Genomic DNA, 19,975 nt, shown 5'->3' on the forward strand with positions numbered 1-19,975 from the left:
AGGTACATATTTTTGAAGCCTATTCTAATAAATCTCCTGCTTTGTTGACTGAAATCACCCTCCTCCTAAAATACTGGTTATCTAAATTACTCCGGAGAATATTTTTTCCCCAGTGAAACCCAGCTGCCATTAAAAAAAAAAAAAAAAAAAATCTATTAAGTATCTAGGAAATTACACCTATAACAAAATAAAAACTTAACACATAACAAGAAACTGTAATAAGGGTGCAACATAACGCTACACTGAGCATCTCAAACTTATCAATTCCTTAACATTAAATGCAGGAAAAAAGAAATAGAATAGTTAATCAGTAACGCCACAGAATATGAAACAACTTTATGTGAATATTATTGATTATGTGAAGACATAAGTGAAGAAAAATCATTCTAAGTTTCATTCTTCCTCTTTTATGAGCTAAACCAACTCCACTCCCTATGATTTTGAAAAGGATTTACACACTTAGTGGAATTCCACTTTCATATAGTATCAAACATTTACGCTGTTATAATGCCTCAGAATAGCACTGTAAAGAGTCAAACTGAAAAAAACATTCGGAGTAGGCTTTAAAAAAAAAATATCACTTACTTTATATGTGGCTGTAACCCTGGCTGTTCTTCATAATTTTCTATAAGAAATGGAAGATTTTTGGCCCAGTGGTCTTTGAAATTTCCAGGAAGATCTATATCAATATTATACTCCGTAAGAGGGGTATCCAAATGCGCATGCAAGTATCTAGAATACTCTGGAGGAAAGAAATAAAGTTAAATACCGTTTGCATAATCAGCCTACTTACGTAATTACATAAAAACAAAAACCAGATTATATGTTTGTCAGTTATCCAACATGCCTTTAGTAAGTCATTACTCTTAGCTAATTTAATTTTGCTATTAGCTAATTTCCAAGACAGAAATAAGTCTATTTCAACTAAGTATCTTCACCATTATACAGAAATGTATATTTCATTTGTGGCCCTAGTTTTCAACTGTATGAACAAATAAGAATCAGCGTTCATTTTTTTTTAAACGGACATACTCAACAGGGCTCATGAGAACGTACGACAGTTTCTTTAAAATGGCCATAACTACAAGCATGTTCGCACTTTTGGGGTTCTCGAAGGATTTAAGAAAATGAAAAAAACTGAAAAACAATTCCAACTTACCTCGGAGGTATTTCACTTTCAGATATTCTGGACTGGCCTTCTGACCCGGTAGTGGGTCATTTAACATAACTTTAGTCTGAGCTTTTATGCCTTCATAAAACTGTCCCATTGCAACATGGCTGAGACCTTTCATGTACTGGCATACTTCATTGTATGGTTCTAGTTGTAGACATCTCTAGGAGATCAAAGGAACAAAGCACCCATAAATCAAGACAGAGAGAATGAGTATCTTCAAATAAATTAACCTGTTTGATCAGAAGACTGCATGAAAAGATTGACCAGTTATTAAGATGCACTTCCATTACCATTTTCTTTCAAATGATGCTTAGCACTTAAATTGCTAGCAAATGTAAGAAAAAAAATATTTCCAGCTTCATTAAAAGGGAGAGGGAAAACAAAAACAAACAAATAAAAAAAAAAGAACTGCCAGTGCAAATATGCTTTTGATCACACTTTAATTGTTATCAAAATAGATCATGTTTGCTCTAATGATATTAGCACTACAGAACTTTAAACATTAGTTTAATGAACTTAGACAAAACATGCTCCTGACAACATTAGGCACAAGTCATTTTTGGCTAGTTCAACATATATATCGTGTCATTTCTTCCACCCATATCTTCACTAGTTCATGCATTAGTACACTTCATTATGTTAGTTATATTTGTTAAACTATAACTATATATAACTATAACTGTTAACTATATGTTAAACACATAGCAAATTCATATTTATCATTCAAAAATTAATGCTCTGGTTCTTCTAGCAATTACATGTCTTTAGAAGAGCATCTCCATCTTAAAAGTTGAAATATCTTTTCAATTACACCAGTATCTACAAACTGTGTTGCAGAAGGTGAATACGTAATAATGCACATAAAGTGTTCTCCTTGGGATAAGCACACACTCATTCAGAAAGGGATACAATCATTTCCACATCTTATTTCATTCCTTGTTTTAAGGATATGGACATATGATTAACATATGCCTTTATTGTTTTGTCTACAAAATGAGGCCATTATTTAATGCCAATGGAGAGAGGCAAGATTTTGTTTACCTGTGGAAACATGCACATTTTTACAAGCTCAATGAATCGCAACATATTCTGAGTTTTTCAAAACAAAAAAAATACCTCTGAAAATCAGATAAATATTGGAACTTTGTATGCTTATTTTAAGCTTAAAATTAGAAAGACTACATTCCTTCTTCCATCAGATATTAAAAAACTTTAGGTTTCAACCCAAACTAAAACATTAGCAAGAACACAATTAACAGTTTAAAAAAAACAAACCAAAACAAAACAAAAAAGAGATAAAACATTTCAACCAGAGCTTAGTTTTAGAAATTCATAAAACAGTTAGAGGAAGTATCTTAGTTTTAGCAAAATTCCATTTTCAACTAAAAACTGTATGGTTTTATACATCTTTTAAGACAGACTTCACAAAAAAATAATTTTAGTTCAAATGCACATACACATTCAGAATGAAAAACTTTGATATTTGTCCATTTTATTGCACTTGTTGAAAACTAGTCCTTGTCAAAACTTCTTAATTTTGTATTTACTTAGGGCCTGCTTACCTTAAAATTCTTTAGTGCTTCATCTAAGCTACCATGATGATAAAGCATCATTCCTTTGAGCTGTAATGTCTGAACATGATTTTGATTTAGCAGCAAAGCCTTCTGGAAGTTCTCTGTAGCAGCATCGAAGTTGCCAAGTTCTCTAGGCGATTCCATAAAGTGGAAAGTGAAGAATATAGAAGGAAACAGTGACAACAAAATTGCTTGTTAGAAGTTGTTTTAACACATCCAAAGGGGTTATCATTAAAGAGGAACACAGTACTAATGGAAAATTTCTTTAACAAAAGCAGTAATTCTGCAACTGTTCTTCAGTGGTAAGAAGAGAACAGCTGCACAGAGTTTTTCACTCCCAGAAATGTGTACTGTGAAACACAACCTGATAAGACCACAAATCTTCACAATCCTCAGTGTGAGGATTAATGTTTTAAACCATAAAAACACATACCTATGGTATTTCTTCAAAAACTAGAAGAAACAAAACTTTCACAGACAGCACTCTTGGAAAACACTACCTATGACAGGTTTTTTTAACTTCTAGCTATAAACACGTTTTTAAAAAGATACTAACTACTTAAATGCTGAATAAGAAAAAGCATACAGCGTTTGAAAGCTGAAACTAACTAAAGAAGTATTGACTGCAATTACTCCATGTGCAGGACAGCTTTTAGTAAAAATAGCCATGGAGAAACTATCATGAAAATAATTAAAATAGAAACAGTACACAACTTAATTTTTCTTTAGTTGTTTTATCCAGTACACTGATTTTTTTTTTTAAGATCATGAAATTCTTTCCACATCAAATTATATTAGATGAAATTAATCCAAACAAGAGCAATGCTAGAAAAAACAAATAAGACTTACTAGTTTTAAATAATTTGCCAAAAAGAATTTTTAGACAGAAGAGTGATTAACCACAGCTCTTTAGTTTCAAATAAATGGACAAACATCGAAGTCACTAGATTTGAAGCAGGAATTAATAGGTAGAACGCTATAACTCATGTTGTAGAGAAGGAAAAAATCAGACTAGCAATTATCTGCTTCCACTATAAAAAGAATTATTTAAAAGGTATTTTTAAGCATTGTATTTGAAATTTATTTGATGGAGAAGAAAGTGTGAACTTAAAATATAAGATTTTAGAAAGAAAGAAGAATTTGACAGCTGAAGTTAACAGTGCCCTGGAGAAAGGTGATTATTATTATGCCTGTTTTAAGACCCGAGTGTTCATGGGAAAGTAATTCAGACTTATCATAGTTGGTCACTAGTTACAGTGTCCTCAGTTATTAAACAATATTCTATTCAGCTTCTGGCCTTCTCTAACCACCGAGCATTTAAAAGATTTAACAGTAATTGTCCTTTGTACATTAAGTTCTTTTAAAAAAAAAAAAAAAAAATCAGTAGATTTCTTTACATTCCTTCCCCTATTATTTCCTGAGAATCAGAGAACTTTTGGAGGCAGGGGACAGTGAGAGGGAATAAAAGCAACAGATCTAAGCTGATTAGGAATACTCTGGTTAAGTGACTTTTGCTTTGTAAAAAAACAATGCAGTGCAAAATGAGACGACATTTTAAGGCTTGCTTTTTTCTCTCCTTCAAAATAAAACCTCTTCACATTAAGGTTTCTTGGGCACAGGGTAGAACAGCTGATCAACTAGAGAGGCAGTCCCACATCCAAAAACAAAACAAAAAAGTTAAAGCATTTATTGGAAATGTAAGAAGGCAACTGCCCATCTTCCAGGCTAAATGACTATTATTTAGTACCTTGAAAGTACTTACACATTGCAATAACAAGTATCACAGAAAAACTCATGAAGAAATTAGTGATTCTACATTGAGTTCAGAATTTAGATACTGTGGTAAATAAGGCACAAGTCCACAAAGCAAAAAATAACAAAAAAAATTTAATTGACACTGCCTTTAGTGAATATTGCATGTTCTGTATGCTGAAGGAAGCATAAAGCCTGAAGAAAAAGAGCACACGATCATGTAATGCTTGCACACCAACCCTACCCAACTTAACCCTTGCTACACAAAAGCCATTTATGTTGCAGCAACATCTATGCTGTAGATCAGTGCTCTCCAAAAATAAAAATTTAAAACAGGAAGTAAAAAGCCGACAAGACACAGCAGGTTGGGAAAAGAACTACTGTGGGCAGAGATACTCAGTTGCTGACTATGTTATATTCTTGTCTTGTTATATACAAGCTATATTTACTTCTCTCCTTAGTGATTATCTGCAGACCAACTTTAAAGTAATACAATTTATTCAACTATGAATTATTTTATCTTTAATTTCAATTAAAAGAGGAAAAAAAGTGACTAGTTCCCTTCTAAATGGAAATTGCCTTTTTTTAATTATTTGATTAATAGGAAAGAAACTACATGTCTGTATTAAAAAAAAAAAACCCTAAACAGGAAATTAGCTAAATTCTCAGAACTGTAAATCTCTTTGGTGAGAGATTAACTGATATAGGATCTAGCAGTTCTATAAAATTATATGCGCTACGCAATGAGTTTTTAATAAATTTAAGTAGCACAATAATCTCAGATGGCAACTAATGAGCATGTTAATCAACAGTTCATACTAAACATTTTCATCATTTAGAAAAATCATTTAGCATACCTAAAACATGTCCTACTGAAAACTGCCATTTACCTAACCTTTGAGTCTGGGAGACTCAAACAGCTACTGGGGACTGAATTAAAAATACACAGCAAACCTAGAAATTATTTATATTGAACATATCCTGACATAGCCATTCTGGCTGTAGGAGCTACCAAATACACATATGATTCTGCACGGTTTTATAACAAGCATTTAAAACTTGAGAGTGCATTTTAAAGAACATCATCAGATAGAAAACTGACTTTAAAACTATTTCTGAATGCAATTACCTGTAGGCTTGTCCCAGACTTTTATATGCATCTATGAAGTCTGCTTTCTGCTTCAGAGCTTCTTTGAATGATTCAATGGCTTCCTATAGAAAGACATCAACAGAAAAACTTGTCCCTTACTGCATGCATTTAATTTTAGCATCCTCAGTAGTTACTAGATATGGATTTAGAGTTATTTGGCAAAACCCTTGGAAGAAATAAACAAGGCATGAATTTATTACGAAATCTATAGAGTAATAATAATCATCTAACAAATGAAATATTGCAACATTCTTTACGGTAATGACAGATTTACCTGGAATTCCTTTGTCTAATATGCTATGGGAAAGAGTGATTCTTTTAGCATTTTAATAACATTCAGAGATTAAATCCCTACAGAGTTTGCTTTCAAAGCTCAGTCTGGTCCCTAAGGCAAAGCAGTCTCTCCTTAGTCCTCCTTCTTCATTCATAATACACTTCTTATTTTTTGCAGTCCAAAATACTCCTTCAAATCTGTACTCTGCCTTTCATTTTTTATTGCATTCTGTGTTAGTTGCACAGTTAGCAAACTCTCTTAAGAGGGATTAGAGAGTAAGTGATCATCTTCACACAGTAGCATGTACTGCTGCTGTGAGGAATATAATGTAATAAAACAGCTAAAAATAATTATATGCATATGTTCAAACAAATCTTCCGATTCAAAGGATTTGATTAAGAACTCAGGTTTTTAAACTGGACTGGCTATATAAATTGGCAAATGCAGTACTGAGACTTAGAATTAAGGAAGGAATAATCAACTATATTATATTATGAAGGAATGCCTGAAAAGTATCTTGAAGTCTATAGTGCAAGAAATTAAATGCTGTAAGGAAAGCATCATTAGTATCTTCAGTCAATTTAGAGATTCTTATTCAGAAAAACTATCAAATATATTCTGAGCACTACAACATGCACAAAAATATCTACTGAACAAAAATATAAGATAATCACCTACCATTACTGATAGGCTCATGTCCTCTAGATAAGTTTTAAATCCAAAAAGATTATTCCCAAAAGTAGTGATCCAAAACCAACAATCTCTTTTGACTGAAAAATGAACACTCTGCTACCCTCACCTCAAATCTCAGTTTTCAGCAAGCCTGGTAAAACCTAACAGATGATGTGTACAGCCTTCCTTTAAGAGGCAGTCTGAACCTGACTGGAAGCTAAGGTATACCTGGGGATGAAAAGCCACTCAGTCACAACCTCTCAGAACTTGAATGTGAGAGAGGGAAGACACTTCCTTTGAGAAAAGAAATTGGAGGGAAGGAGGTGGTGGTGCAGAAATGTGTCGATCAGAAAGAAAACATTGTTTCTGTTTCGCAAATTGAGATATTATTTATCCTTGTCAGTTATATTTCCACCATCACTTTCTGGGCTCTCTGCTGCCTACACCAAAAATCAGAAATTCAATCAGACTATTATTTGCAAGTAACTCATTTGACTGCAGTAAGATACAGACAGTAAGTTCAATGACAGCCTAAAGTTCTCACAGCATACACTGAGAGTGTGGGGAAAAAATACCAGCTTGGGTACTAAGAAAATGGAGAAGGAGCCTGTTTGCTGCTAAAGAAAAAAAGAAAAAAAAATAAAAGGAAAAGGGAAAAAAAAACAACATGCAGTGATTGCCTATGAAAGATAGTGGACTGAAACTCAGGAGTCCTGGGTTGTCTTCAGGTTCTGTCAGGATTTCTTCACACAACCGTTAGTGAATCCCGAGCTGTTAGCAGAGGTTAAAAAAAAAAAAAAAAAAAAAAAAAAAGGCTTCCACTCTGTTGGAATTTAGGAATCACACAGTTGCATCCTCACTTTCCAAACTGATGATTTCGGACAACTTGTCTAATTACTCTCCCCTCAGAAAAACTGCAGCAGTATCTCTAAATACTTTACAAGCAAGAAACAGGTGCAATATTACTACACCTAAAACATAGAGAAGTTTTGAGTCAGAAAATGGTGAAATATTAAAAAAAGCATGGGAAGAACTTACTTCCCTGCTGATTTTAGAATATGAGAGCGCAATTATGTTCCCTCAATTTAGATACGAGCATTTCAGAATCAACATGTAACTGAAATACACACACACACACACACAGATGCAGGGCTCTCTATCAGCAATTTCCTTGATTATCTTCTAGCTTATTCAAGGAAGAATTTAAAATTATTTTCCTCTTCATCCCTTTCCCCTTCACAAAACCTAGGGAGTCTCCATTTCATGGAAGGAAATTTTGAATTTACCATACAGATATTAGCAGAGGTGCCAAATACAAACATCTTTCAAAACACTCCATAAACACGTCAGTTATCAGTGATTTACCAAGATCCAGCAAGACCAGCAGTATTTACATGTCATACCATGAAGTATGACAGTCAGCAGTGGCACCTTTCATTTTGGTTGCACTCTTTTGCCGTAAAAAGTCTTCCTTATGTGAGAGAAAAATATGTATATCAACACCTATGATATTTCTACTATTTTGTAGAAGTAACTTCAAATAGAGAGTATTGTCCTACATGAACTATTATTCAACATAGCTTTACCTTCAGAAGTCCTCTGTGAAAAAAGGTTAAGCCTTTATAAAGCATAGCTATAGGCTGATTTTTGTTCAGTTCCAATGAGTGCTGAAAATCTTCATGGGCTGTTGCATAATCCTGTAATAAAGTAGATTTTAAATGACAGAGGAAACACCATACAAATAAAGAGGAATACATAGTTTTATTTTCACAGAATTAAACTACAGAATTTTGTTTAATATATGAAGTCAGTCTCAGGCCTAAGCAGCAATGACTGTTAACTGCCAGTCACAATATCAAAGAATAAGGAATGCACAACACACTTCCAACTTTTACAGCAAGCACTACATAAAACATAGTAAAGTAGGTGGAAAAATAGCTGGAAACAAACAGAGTGTAATCAGAAGAATAAAGTGGGAAATCAGCTATTTAGTATTCACACAATCTTTGAAGATAAAATTACTTGTTTTACATTAAAGTGTAAGAACAACACACACAGATTACATAGCAAAATAGGATGCTAGCATTTTTGTAGGGTTTTTTTGTTTGTTTCTTGGGGGGTGGGGTGGTGGTAAGTATATAGGGCAGTTACTGCCTTAGCCATAACTGTTTTCCTTTTTAGACTGGCATTTAACAATACTACTCAAATGCAGCTGTAGGTTATAAATCAAGTCAAATTCTTTATCCATACCTTACTCCTCAAATACACAAAACAATCTGAGATGTGCATGCAAGGTACTTGCCCTCTGATTCTCTGCATTAAATAGATATGCAGATTAAATACCTGAAGAATACCTCGGAACTGTCAGAAAGTCAACTACAAGAAAATCAGGGCTTTTGTTGTTATTTTGTTTTTTAATTTAAATAGGAAAGAACCTCTTGAACAAAAGTAACACAACTGGCACAAACAACAAGAAAATAATCAACAACATCCACACAACCAAAACCAAACAGAATCCCCAAAATCCACTAACCTCAGATATGAAGTAAAGGGTACCTCTGTGCCTGTAGAGCCGTGCTGATGGTTGTAGCTGAATAGCTTTGGTGAGATCAGATAATGCTTCACTGATTCGTCCTAGTGGGGACAATATCTAAGAATATAAAACAAAAACATAGTTCAGAGCAAACAGGCTGAATAGATTTGTTTTAGAAATATGAAAATTATTCTTTTTCATGTTCAGCTGTAACAGAGTAACTGTATTTGCTAGAACAGGCTGGAAAGTTCTACTATAAATTTCAGTACTTATTGCTTTTAAGCTCCTATCAAAGGGAAAATTTGAAAGCATTTTTCTCCAAAAAAATATTAGTGTACATGAAAATCACCAGTAACATTCGCAGAAACCTAGTATTCCAAATAAAAACAATTCAGCCAAAGCAAAATACTCTATTTTAAGTTATTTCAACACATTCAACTGAAAATGTAGTTGAAGTACTCTCATAAATCTTTTTATTTTGACAAAATATTCTCCCCAATGGAAAATAGTCTATTTTCCAATTACTTGAATGCCTTTCACATTTTTAGATCAAGATTATTAACAAATGTATTAACAAATCATTAAAAACATGAAAATTGTGAATTATAATTTCATATTATGGCAGTTATCATTATACAGTGTGCTGACTTTAATAAATATTTATGCTTTTGATTTGTCTACAAAGCTGCTTCTTGAAATCCATTTTCTGTAATTTAATCGGTAAAACAAAACATGATTTTCAAAATGAAAAATATCTGTGTATTTGAATGATATTTAACTTATGCGCACAAATATAAAACGAAAACATTTGATTAAAAACTCATTCTTTACAAGTTTGGCATTTTACCAACTAGTCCCAACAATAAATTTACTAAGGTGACACCAAGTGCAAACAATAAGGTTCAAGTGATATTTTGATTCATTATATTAAAAACACTAAAACACACACAATCTTGCTACATAGCATGTCAAAAACTAAACATTTAGACATAATATATGCTATTCTATTGGCTATAGTAACTCCATATGGTGTATGTTTCACTTTAAAAACAAACATTCCACAGATTACACTGTTTGAGAACAAATATGTATATTTTAAAAGAAAGGAGGAATGGCCACAGAAAAACACAAGAGCTTTAGTCATTAAACCAGTGAAGAAATACTTGAAAATACTGTATAATTGCAACTTCTCCAAAAATCTGAAAAGAGACAAGAAATGCTCACTTCTGCTCGCTGTTCAAATACTTCAGGATGATCTGGTTCTAGACTAATCACTCTACTGAGCTCAAACAGAGCAAGTTCAGCATTTTTCATATCCTGAAAAGGAGAAAAATAAGGAAGGTAAACAACTGTGCATACTTAAGAGTAATATACTATGAAGAGTGAAGGACAACTAGATTGGCTAAGTTTCTGAAAGTATATCAGTTTACATTAAAAGCCCTTCACACCTTTGCTAATAGCATTACAATGCGGTATTCTACAAATAGCTGAACACCTCCCCCCCATCTGCTATAAACAAGAAAAAATAAACTTTGCTTGTACACATCATCTTTGTGCTGTACCTCTAATAAATTATTAATATAACTCTGTGAATAAACATTAGGTTTACGGCTCCACAGGTACCTTTCTTGGCAGCAAAGCTGACTCAAGCTCTCACACGAACTCCAACACACACGCATACTCTCACCCACCAGTGTTTTCATCCGTACTGTCTGTAACTTAATCCAAGTAGTACTGGTGAACGGGTTGATGTCATCACCATCTCGCCTATCTAAATTTTTATATTGTCCTCAATAAACTGTAGGATGAAAGCAGTTACTTAATTGGGAAAAAAAAAATCCAAGCTGGTTATATAGCAAGTTCTGTATTAGACTTCATTGATCTTTTTCTTCTTTTTCAAGGCAAAGAAATTTTGCATGTGCTAACATCATCTTTGTATCTTGAAGGTGTCACTGACAGAAACTGTTACGAGGTGAAGCTATCTCAACATCTAGCCGAACTGAGAAAACAAACTCAGGCTGGTGTTAACAACATGCAAATATGAGGGACTTCAAGCTCCAGTCAGCACCACTAAAGAATTAAATATTCTGCACAAAAGAAATTTTCAAACAGTTATTTAACTATTCTTTCTTCTAGAATTCCAGCAACCATTCAATCACGATTCAACAGGCCACAAACTCAAACTACAAGGGCCACAGTCTACTTTTAAACTTATTTTTGCTCAGGAAATTGTTTGAGCAGTCAGCTGTAACTGTAAGTAACTTTGAATTTTTTTTTTTTTTTTTTTAACAAATTCAAGGTGGTATACGTATCAAGAGGCATAGGCAATCATGAAGCAATATAAAGCCTACTGGATTGCAAGAGTTGACGATGTTTCCAAGTTGCAATAAAAGACTTTTTTGTTTCCAAATACAGACTAGATGTGGAGACAAATTCAGTGGGACTTCATAAACCTGCCTCTCAGAGGCAAGGTACTGCCTATTATCTTATTACGTAACTCCTTCAAGTGGTTGTGGCTCCCAGCCTTACTATCTACCACTCACAACTGTGCCTATATTCTCCTTTGGCACCCTTGCTTCACGCTGCTTTACTTCCACAGTCCCACAAAGCAAACGTACCCGTGGCTTGCGCAGTATGATCTGCTAGATCCCTCTATGTTATGAAGACCTACCAAGGGATGGACACATCATTATAGTAGGACAGCACAAAGACTTCGGGATGTACCTATCAAGTTCTAATCACTCTAGCTCCTCCTGTTACAGGCCTTCTTATAGTTTGGATTCAAATAATTTAGTCAGATGTTAATTTAAATAATTATCTACTCACATGTAGTCCTTTTTTTCCATATGCTATCCCTCGTCCATAAATGGCACTAACCAGCTCTGGTTCTTCCTGTTAAGATTAAAAAATGAATACAATAATAAGTTGTGTGGGGTTTTTTTGTTTTGTTTTGTTTTTTTTAAAAAGGTATCTTTCTTCAATATGTATTTGAATTTCTTTGCCTGACAACTGTGATTGCCTGGAAGATAAGCTAAACAGAGTGCAGTTATAGTGTCAGTGACCACCTATCAGAAGCTATGTACACATTAGTAGAGTCTGTTGTCCAAACTTCATTATCTGTAACCTTATTGGTAATTATATGACTTCTTTTTTCTTGTGTCACTGAAGTGATAATAAACAAGTACAATTCAGCCATTCAAAGCTTGTTTTGTTCATAATTTAAATTTAAGATTTAAAATTAGGAAGCAGGAAATTGTGACATCCTGACAAAATCTGTACTCAGGTAGCAACTAAAACTAGAGGTATTCTGCCAAAATAGTTCTGCAAAATTCAAACACACCTTCCTTGGGTTAGATATAAGTCCCTGGCTTACCAACTCAGGCACTTAAGGGGATGCATCTTACACAGTGAATCTACTTCTTGTTCAATGTTATTTACTCCAGCCATGGTTCGCCATCCAAATTTGAAGAACCACAACAGCAAAACCAGTTTTCTTGGCACAACAATGTCTATGCAGTCAGTTTCCCTGAAAACCAGTCATGAATCCCGCATCTTCACACCTGCACCCAATACCACAGCTGTGCTACAAAAGTTTGTAGCATAGACCTGGTCTCATTTAACTGGGACAACTGCCAAGAAACAAATTATTTCACTGACAAAACAACAGATACACCAATGCCAGCAGCTTGCCAGACTTGAGCTGATTCCAGGTCTACACTTGCCAACATCACCTTCAGGTAACTTCCCTACTTTTAATACAGCAGCTAAGTAAGGCTGTTTTGTTCTGTTAAATGTTTTAATATTCACTTTATATGTATTTAAAATTGCCTTATGGAAGACAGAGTCAACAACTTTACAGCCTTTCAGGCACACAATAAGCACGACATTCATTTCAACTGAGAAGTGTGCATTGCAAAGGGACTCTACTATATACACACTTCTCACAATATCTTTCTACAGTTGCTGTATCTTGCTTATCTTCACATATATTAAGTTCCCTTCTTAATGAAGAGAAGGCAGGAAACATTGTGTAAGTCCAGTGGTTTTTGAAGCAGGATTACTCATTAGGGTAAAAAGAAAAAATCATTCCTCACATAAAAAACAAATCAGAGATCACTAAACACCTAAACCCAACAAAAAACATTCTGGTCCTCTGATAAATTCCCTGGAATAATTCACTAAATTGCCACACTTTCACTCAATTTAAGTACAAGCCATATGACATTTGAGTTAAAAAAAAAAAAAGCATGCTAGTATTTGAAGTATTACTTCCAGCTTGCATTTATGTACTACAACCAGTTTAGATCAAAAAGCAGGTCCATGCTTCTGGTAGTCCCAGGTTCTTAGCCATAAAAACACAGTATTTTGAAATCAGCTTTAATTGAAGCTTTTAAACTGTTGGGGTTTGTTTTGTTTTAGAAGTGGCTACCTTCTACGTCATAGAAGATTCTGAATTCTTTACCTTGGTCAGAAAAAAAAATGTTGAAGTATTAGTTATGTTTTACTGGCATATTAAACTCATCAAATGCTTACCACTGAATAAGAAGGATAAACCCAGCATACAAAATCATTTATCATCGTGAAAGCAATGCAGTACTTGCCACTAGCAACAAGTCATCTCTGTTGGTTTTTTTTTCTGATGTTACTGGCAACATGCTGACAGTCGCCCAAAAAAAATCCACATCAAAATATCTCAGCCTACACATTAAGAGGGCAATTAAAGGAACTTCAATTTTGCACAGGTCAGGTTTCTGAAGATGCTTTTTTTTTTCCCCCCAAAGTGCCATAAAAAGTACTCAGCAAATAACAAAGATACTGAATCACCTGATTTTAAGAGTATGCTTATGTTTGGATGGAAAAAAAATGAGCAAATAATAGAATAATTACTCTCATAGAATAATTACCCTCATTTTAAAATGCTTAATTGAATCTTTGCTTTAGTAAAAGCTGTATGTTGTAATGGATAATTTCATAAAGTGATTTTTTAGGGGTCCAAACAGAAAACTTACCTGCAGCATTGTTGAAAAATGTCGTATGGCTTCATCATGCAAGCCGTTGCCAATCAACACGTAAGCAATTGCTAACAAAAAATTAGAAATGTAAATAAAACAGAAAAAATCCTGATTTTTTTTAATACATTTTACGATTTGGTTGTACTTAATGTAAGTTCCTACATTGCACTGAAGATTTAAGTAGTCAAATGATTTCTGAACTGCCATTGAAATGACTTCCCTCAACCATTACCTAGGATTTGTTAATTATTCAGTTCATACTGTGCTGATCAGAATTGGGTTTGGGGGTTGTGGTTTGTAAAAAGGAGAGAAAAAACCCCAAACAAGTTGTTCAGGAAAAGGTCTGTGTTTGCTTCTGAAGTATTTAGGACCAGGAAAGGTACCATGATCCCATTTAGTAGCCATAGCTGCTTTCTCAATTATAAGTGAGCCTGGCTAACACTGGCTAACATTTTTTTACAATTCCATCAGAGAACATCTGATTGTACTTGTTTGTACACATTTTGCTAAACTTTACTAGCTCACAGTAAGTCTTTCCTTCATTTGAATTATCTAGAAAAACCTCAACTAAAGTGATTCCATTATTTTAAAAATGAGACTGAAAAACTACAGAATCTTTACCCATGTTAAAATTATGAAAATCTTTAAAGTTCTTGCATATCCCCCCTGCTTTGGAGTAGAGGCCAAGTGTTTGAAAAAGAAACAGACCACTGTTTTAGAAACATGTTCCTGTAATCTCCACAGGATATAAAAATACAGTCAAGTCACAAGACTGGAAAGCTGTAGTTGTGCTTGCATGACTGAAGTTCAGTTCTGACAGCTGAATATCTCAAGATTGTTTCATTTCACATGTTTTAATCTCTCACAGTTCTTAACTCTGGACTAAGCTCTGTCTACACTGCCCACAAAATCCAAGTATCTTGCAGACCAGAGCTATGAAGGTTAAAGTACAACTTTTCCCCAGGCAGTTCGCACAAATGGCTGACAGTGGAACTAAGAGTGAGAATTCACCTTTCCTCATACTTCTAATGAGTTTTAGCAGTCATCCAAACAGAATGGAAGAGGCACCTATCAGATTAATTATTTACTCAAACATGAGGAGAGACGAATAAGCCAGTTAGAACAAAGGTATTTTTAATAGGACACAGACATTTATCTTCCATATAGGCAGAGCCACATTGTTTTGGCAGTGTTGCCAAGCACTGTTCATTAAAGGAAGGAAAAAGTTAAATGAAAGAGAAATAAGAAATGTATTTAATCCAGAGCTTGCCTCATTCTTGGAGCATTTCTGTTATGCAGAAGGAAGTATTTGTGTGCAACATAAGCTTTTTCCTCAATACATAAAAAGCCTCACTTGGTACAGATACATAGCATTGCCAAAAAAGGAAAGAAAATTGGCAAGGCAAAGGACAGGTTGAAGAGCTCTTGAATTTTCCTCATTTCATCTCCTCCAAGACTACACAGTTCTTAGTATCATCTTTACAGTTCCAATCCCAGAACACAGAACAGTTGGCACGTAAAATAAAACCAACTCAACCATGCCAGTATTAAGGAAAAAAGTGGAGGAAGCAAGATAAGACTCATTGTCTTGCTGATAATGAGTTTATTTTGTTTATCCAAGACTCTTGGCAAAACGCAGGAGGTTGTAGGCTATGTCTGTAAAACTACGGCAATTGATGGGCAGCTAGTAGCTGATACAGTATCAGCTTCTTTTTAAATGTTACCTCTTTGATTAATCTTTTCATCTTTAATTAAATACTACGAAAATACAACTACTTTATTATGAAAAATCTAAGGGTTAACAATGGTCCATTAGCCCAAGTGTTTTGGTACCAACATTGCTTCAGAATGCCCCGTACATCTCACACTACTTTTCCTCAGAACAGTTAAAAGTAACACGCACAAACAAGAAGGACCCAGGTTCCTCACACCATGACATACTTGAAATAAAGTGGGTAGGTAGGTGCCAGCCTACAGGTCAAACATGAGCATAGGGACCTTCTGGCATAGTCTTCCACGTCTACAGAGCAGATACTAAAAGCATCAAATATTTTCTGCTGGAAGGAAGTTCGGTATTCCCTGCAGGATTCTATGAACATAGGTATGCTAGGAATATGAAAAAAGATTAAGCCCCCAAATTATCCTGGATAAATCTGTGAAGGCAGAAATTATGTCAATAAAAAACTACTCAATTGTTTTAATTTCATTAGACAACCTATCAGTGAAGTCTCCCTTTGCTCTTATATAAAAGACAGTCTGCTGCCTTCCTTGACATACATCCTCAACAATCTCTTTGCTGCCTCATAATACCTCTGCTTCCTATAGAGGGTACCAGTTTGGAGAAGCAGTGCAAGTAACTCCTTCCTCAAGTCCTCTGAGAAAAGTATTTCCTGTTGCTTTATTTGAAATGCCTCCATTTTCTGTGCTGAGTGTGCTTTGAAAAAAACATCGAGTAGCAGCCTGTATAAGGACATAATTCAGAAAGCCTTCCTGCTGCCTGTAAGCGTTGATGGGAAGAGTGTGTGGAGATGGGAATACAGATCCAAGATGTACACTTGATAGAAAACATATTCCATTGGTAAAATTTTCTGGATGTTTGAATAGTTTTAGTCATCAATAATGACAGAAAAAGGGAAGCAGGAAATAGCTGAGACTGTTTAACAGGATTTAATCAAAATGCTTTTTGAACACCTGCTTAAGCAGACATGGTGAAGAATTCTAGTGAGCAAAGGAGAAAAGATTTTTAGGAAGAGAGATACATATTTTCTTTGTATGACCAGAGAAAACTCACTGTATTTTCAGGTTTATTAGGATCACTTTAAAATTAACGCATCACTAAGGAATCATCAGTTTAGTTTCAAAACATTCAGTGCTAATAACTAGCACGTAATTCACCTGCACAAACCTTATATAAGGCATCTTACCCAATTCTTCATTTGTGTTGTCATTATCAGTAGCAAATGGAAATCGTTTTTGCTCTGCAAGCAACTTCGCTTGACTCTGTAAAACATCATGTTTTTTAAGTGTTCAGCAAACAACAGTAAAGAATTTAATAGAAAACCCATGTTTTAAATCCTTAAGAGAATGCCTTAAATCAAAAAGTTAAGACTATTGTGATTGCTTTAAGGTAACTGAAAACAAATTCATTCCTAGTTTTCTACAGGGAGAAAAACTGCTCTTCAGTCAGGTGCTGCTGTTATCCTCTCTAACATAAGGCTAATCAAACCTTTCCGATGAAAGGACATTGTCAGCATTTTACCAGTGGCTGATGTTTCTATATTACATCTACTTAACATGAAGTTTTGGAAGTCTTTTTAAGACACATGCTACTTCATAGGAAAGTTTATACTCTTTACCCCATTAATTATTCCTTTGTCTCCTGCGAAGGGAAGGGTACTACAGAGGAGTAAAAGAAACACTGAGAAGAATATCACTCCAGCAATAAAGACAAGTTTAACTTAACACTGCCATACTAAAGTAAAAAGGCTGTCCTTTCAACAATAACCTTCTATCAGTTATAGACTTTGTTCAGCCAATGGTAGCCTCATCTAAGATTTCTATTCCCCAAATAATGCGCCTACAGAAACCAAGACTGCCAAAGACAACCCCTCAGAAATACATTTAATAGACAGCTGTAAGCCTACCAGAGCAGTTTATGTTAGAAAAATACAAAATGCTAATTTAATTAATAAGCCTTCCAAACTGTTCTAGGAAGCAAGAAGAGGAAAAGATAACTTCTCTCACTGCTCAGTTCTCTTCTTTTGCTTCAGCTAAACAGCACATACGTACATCTTTAACTTCAGAGAAGGCAGTTAAACACCTTAAACTTCAGAGAACATATTTAACTCATCATTTCCTCTACTGAGAGGACTGCACTTTGTCCTCCTCCCTTCCACTTTTTTTGGCTTGTTCAATAGAAAGTAGCCTCATTACTTGTGTCCATGACAGACATTTCAATGATCTACAAAGCACAAAAGTAACTGGCCAAATCCCATTGCACAGTTTCTGCCCTGTTCATCTAATAATCTTAGGAATGAGAAGAAAGTTTGGTCTGCTCTAAAACTTGAGTATTTTGGAGGGTATGAACGATTAGCAAATTGGATTTTACAAACCTTGTTTGTTAGAGATCATGTATGAGCTCTACATTACACTATAACGTTCTGAGAATTATTACTCCACCTAGTGCTGCACCGACAGTAACAGAATGGAAAAGTTCTTTTCCTCATAGAAAAAAAGTCATTAAAAAACAGCACAAGAATGAGCAGGCTTCAACAAGTATACCAGTTAGAGAACTAAATCTACATTGCAGACCATATATATTTACAAATCACACACCTCCAAACACAACCTTTTCATATCATCAATGGCCTTTAGGTAATTTCCAGAAAACCTACTTCAGAAAGTGATCTTCAATATTTAACTCTGCAAAACATTATTCATCTGTAATTGTCTTAACATTAGAAAAAAATCATTTTACTGAAGTACAACCTCTTCTTTGGTGGATTTACAAAAAAGGCCTACACTTCTTTGCCTGCGGACACAAGATAAGATACAGCAAGATTCCACACTGGGTATTGGAAAATAAGCTACAACCAAAAGAATCTGGCATTACATTAATATCCTATGAATTACAGAGCTGCACTCAGCAAGAGAAGTACCACACAGTTTCCCCCGCCCTCATCGACCTCATCTGTTTTGTTATCATAGAATAACAGAATAGTGTTTGGTTCTTGGGGTGGGGGAGGAAGGGGATCCATACTTCTTCAACAAATTCTGAATCCAGTTATAGGTTAGACATCCTGCAGCTCTAGATGCCAAAATGCGAGTCATTCTGCCTTCAAGAAATGAGAGAATTTTCATCACAGTACCAGCTCCCGACAGGTTGAACGGTTGCTCTCTTCAAAACAATTTTTTTTTTTTGAAACAGGGAAATTTCTAAGAAACTAATATACATTTCACTGCCTTAGAAAGAATTGCTGGTGCCGCTAGACTAGACTAGACAGAAGATCAGACCAATATGTGATGAGGTAATGTCTATGGAGAATATTGAAGTTAAATAATTGGCTTGGTGGATTTGCGGTAGAGTAGTTTTATTTCCAAATGCCACCTTTGGAAAAGTCGCTTTGAAATAGAATATTGTTTCCACGCTCCCCCATAGCCAATAATTTCTACAAATTTGCCAAGGCTTCTTTGTATATTCACATGGGAATTATTTGAAGATTTTCAATATTTGTAACTCTACTGGACTGAAGAAGTAACATCAAACCTGTGTTCTAACGTAGACTGAAGATTACGTTTGTTCAAGATCAATAGGTTAACAGTAGCATTGCAAGAAAACCCAAATTCCAAAATAATCCTCTTGAAGTCTCTCTACCAAGAGATACTCTTCTTTTATCAGAATATTCTCCACATACCATGTCTGTATTACGTCTAGTGAAATATGGTCTGAAGCCTATAACTCTATCATCTGTGCACAATGTTATTTCTGTAGCGATTGCATGTTATCACTCCTACTCTTACACGCATTTTGTGGTAAGCCTCGTCAGGTAGTTAATCTGGGTAAAAACTAACACACCTTTCCCTTTTTCAGTCATAGCCCCTGCACCCCTAAAAATAAAAAATTGGTAGACTAATCCAGGTGAAGGTTAGCCTTCAGTGGAAACATCAGCTTCAATTAGTTGAAACTGCTGACAGCCCTAGAGACTCATGATGAAGTACTACGAAATCATACTTTCATGAGCAACTTGAGTTCATTCATTCTTAAGCCTTTTGGGGACCTATGCCTACTGAACAACAGATGCTATTTGTAGTTATTTGCCTGAATTTCGTTCTAA

The 19,975-nt window shown here is 34.7% G+C and overlaps 1 protein-coding gene across 8 annotated transcripts in view; it reads right to left on the reverse strand.

Annotated features, from left to right (window-relative positions):
* Nucleotides 1–19,975, reverse strand: part of TTC13 (tetratricopeptide repeat domain 13) — a 43,209-nt gene that overhangs the window by 19,266 nt on the left and 3,968 nt on the right. For 7 of the 8 annotated variants that reach the window (XM_087776364.1, XM_087776363.1, XM_087776361.1 and 4 more), the window contains exons 3-12: nt 17,066–17,141; nt 14,139–14,209; nt 11,956–12,021; nt 10,354–10,446; nt 9,130–9,246; nt 8,183–8,293; nt 5,630–5,712; nt 2,737–2,878; nt 1,160–1,334; nt 586–742 (exon numbers count right to left, since the gene is read on the reverse strand). In XM_087776364.1, the coding sequence (XP_087632490.1) occupies nt 586–742; nt 1,160–1,334; nt 2,737–2,878; nt 5,630–5,712; nt 8,183–8,293; nt 9,130–9,246; nt 10,354–10,446; nt 11,956–12,021; nt 14,139–14,209; nt 17,066–17,141 (1,091 nt within the window). The remainder of the gene's footprint in view (nt 1–585; nt 743–1,159; nt 1,335–2,736; nt 2,879–5,629; nt 5,713–8,182; nt 8,294–9,129; nt 9,247–10,353; nt 10,447–11,955; nt 12,022–14,138; nt 14,210–17,065; nt 17,142–19,975) is intronic. The other variant, XM_087776365.1, reaches the window with a different exon arrangement.

This window comes from Nipponia nippon, unplaced genomic scaffold (genome assembly GCF_047370975.1).
Source record: "Nipponia nippon isolate SJK-2023a ecotype South Korea unplaced genomic scaffold, ASM4737097v1 scaffold_4, whole genome shotgun sequence".
In the NCBI taxonomy this organism is placed as follows: domain Eukaryota; kingdom Metazoa; phylum Chordata; class Aves; order Pelecaniformes; family Threskiornithidae; genus Nipponia; species Nipponia nippon.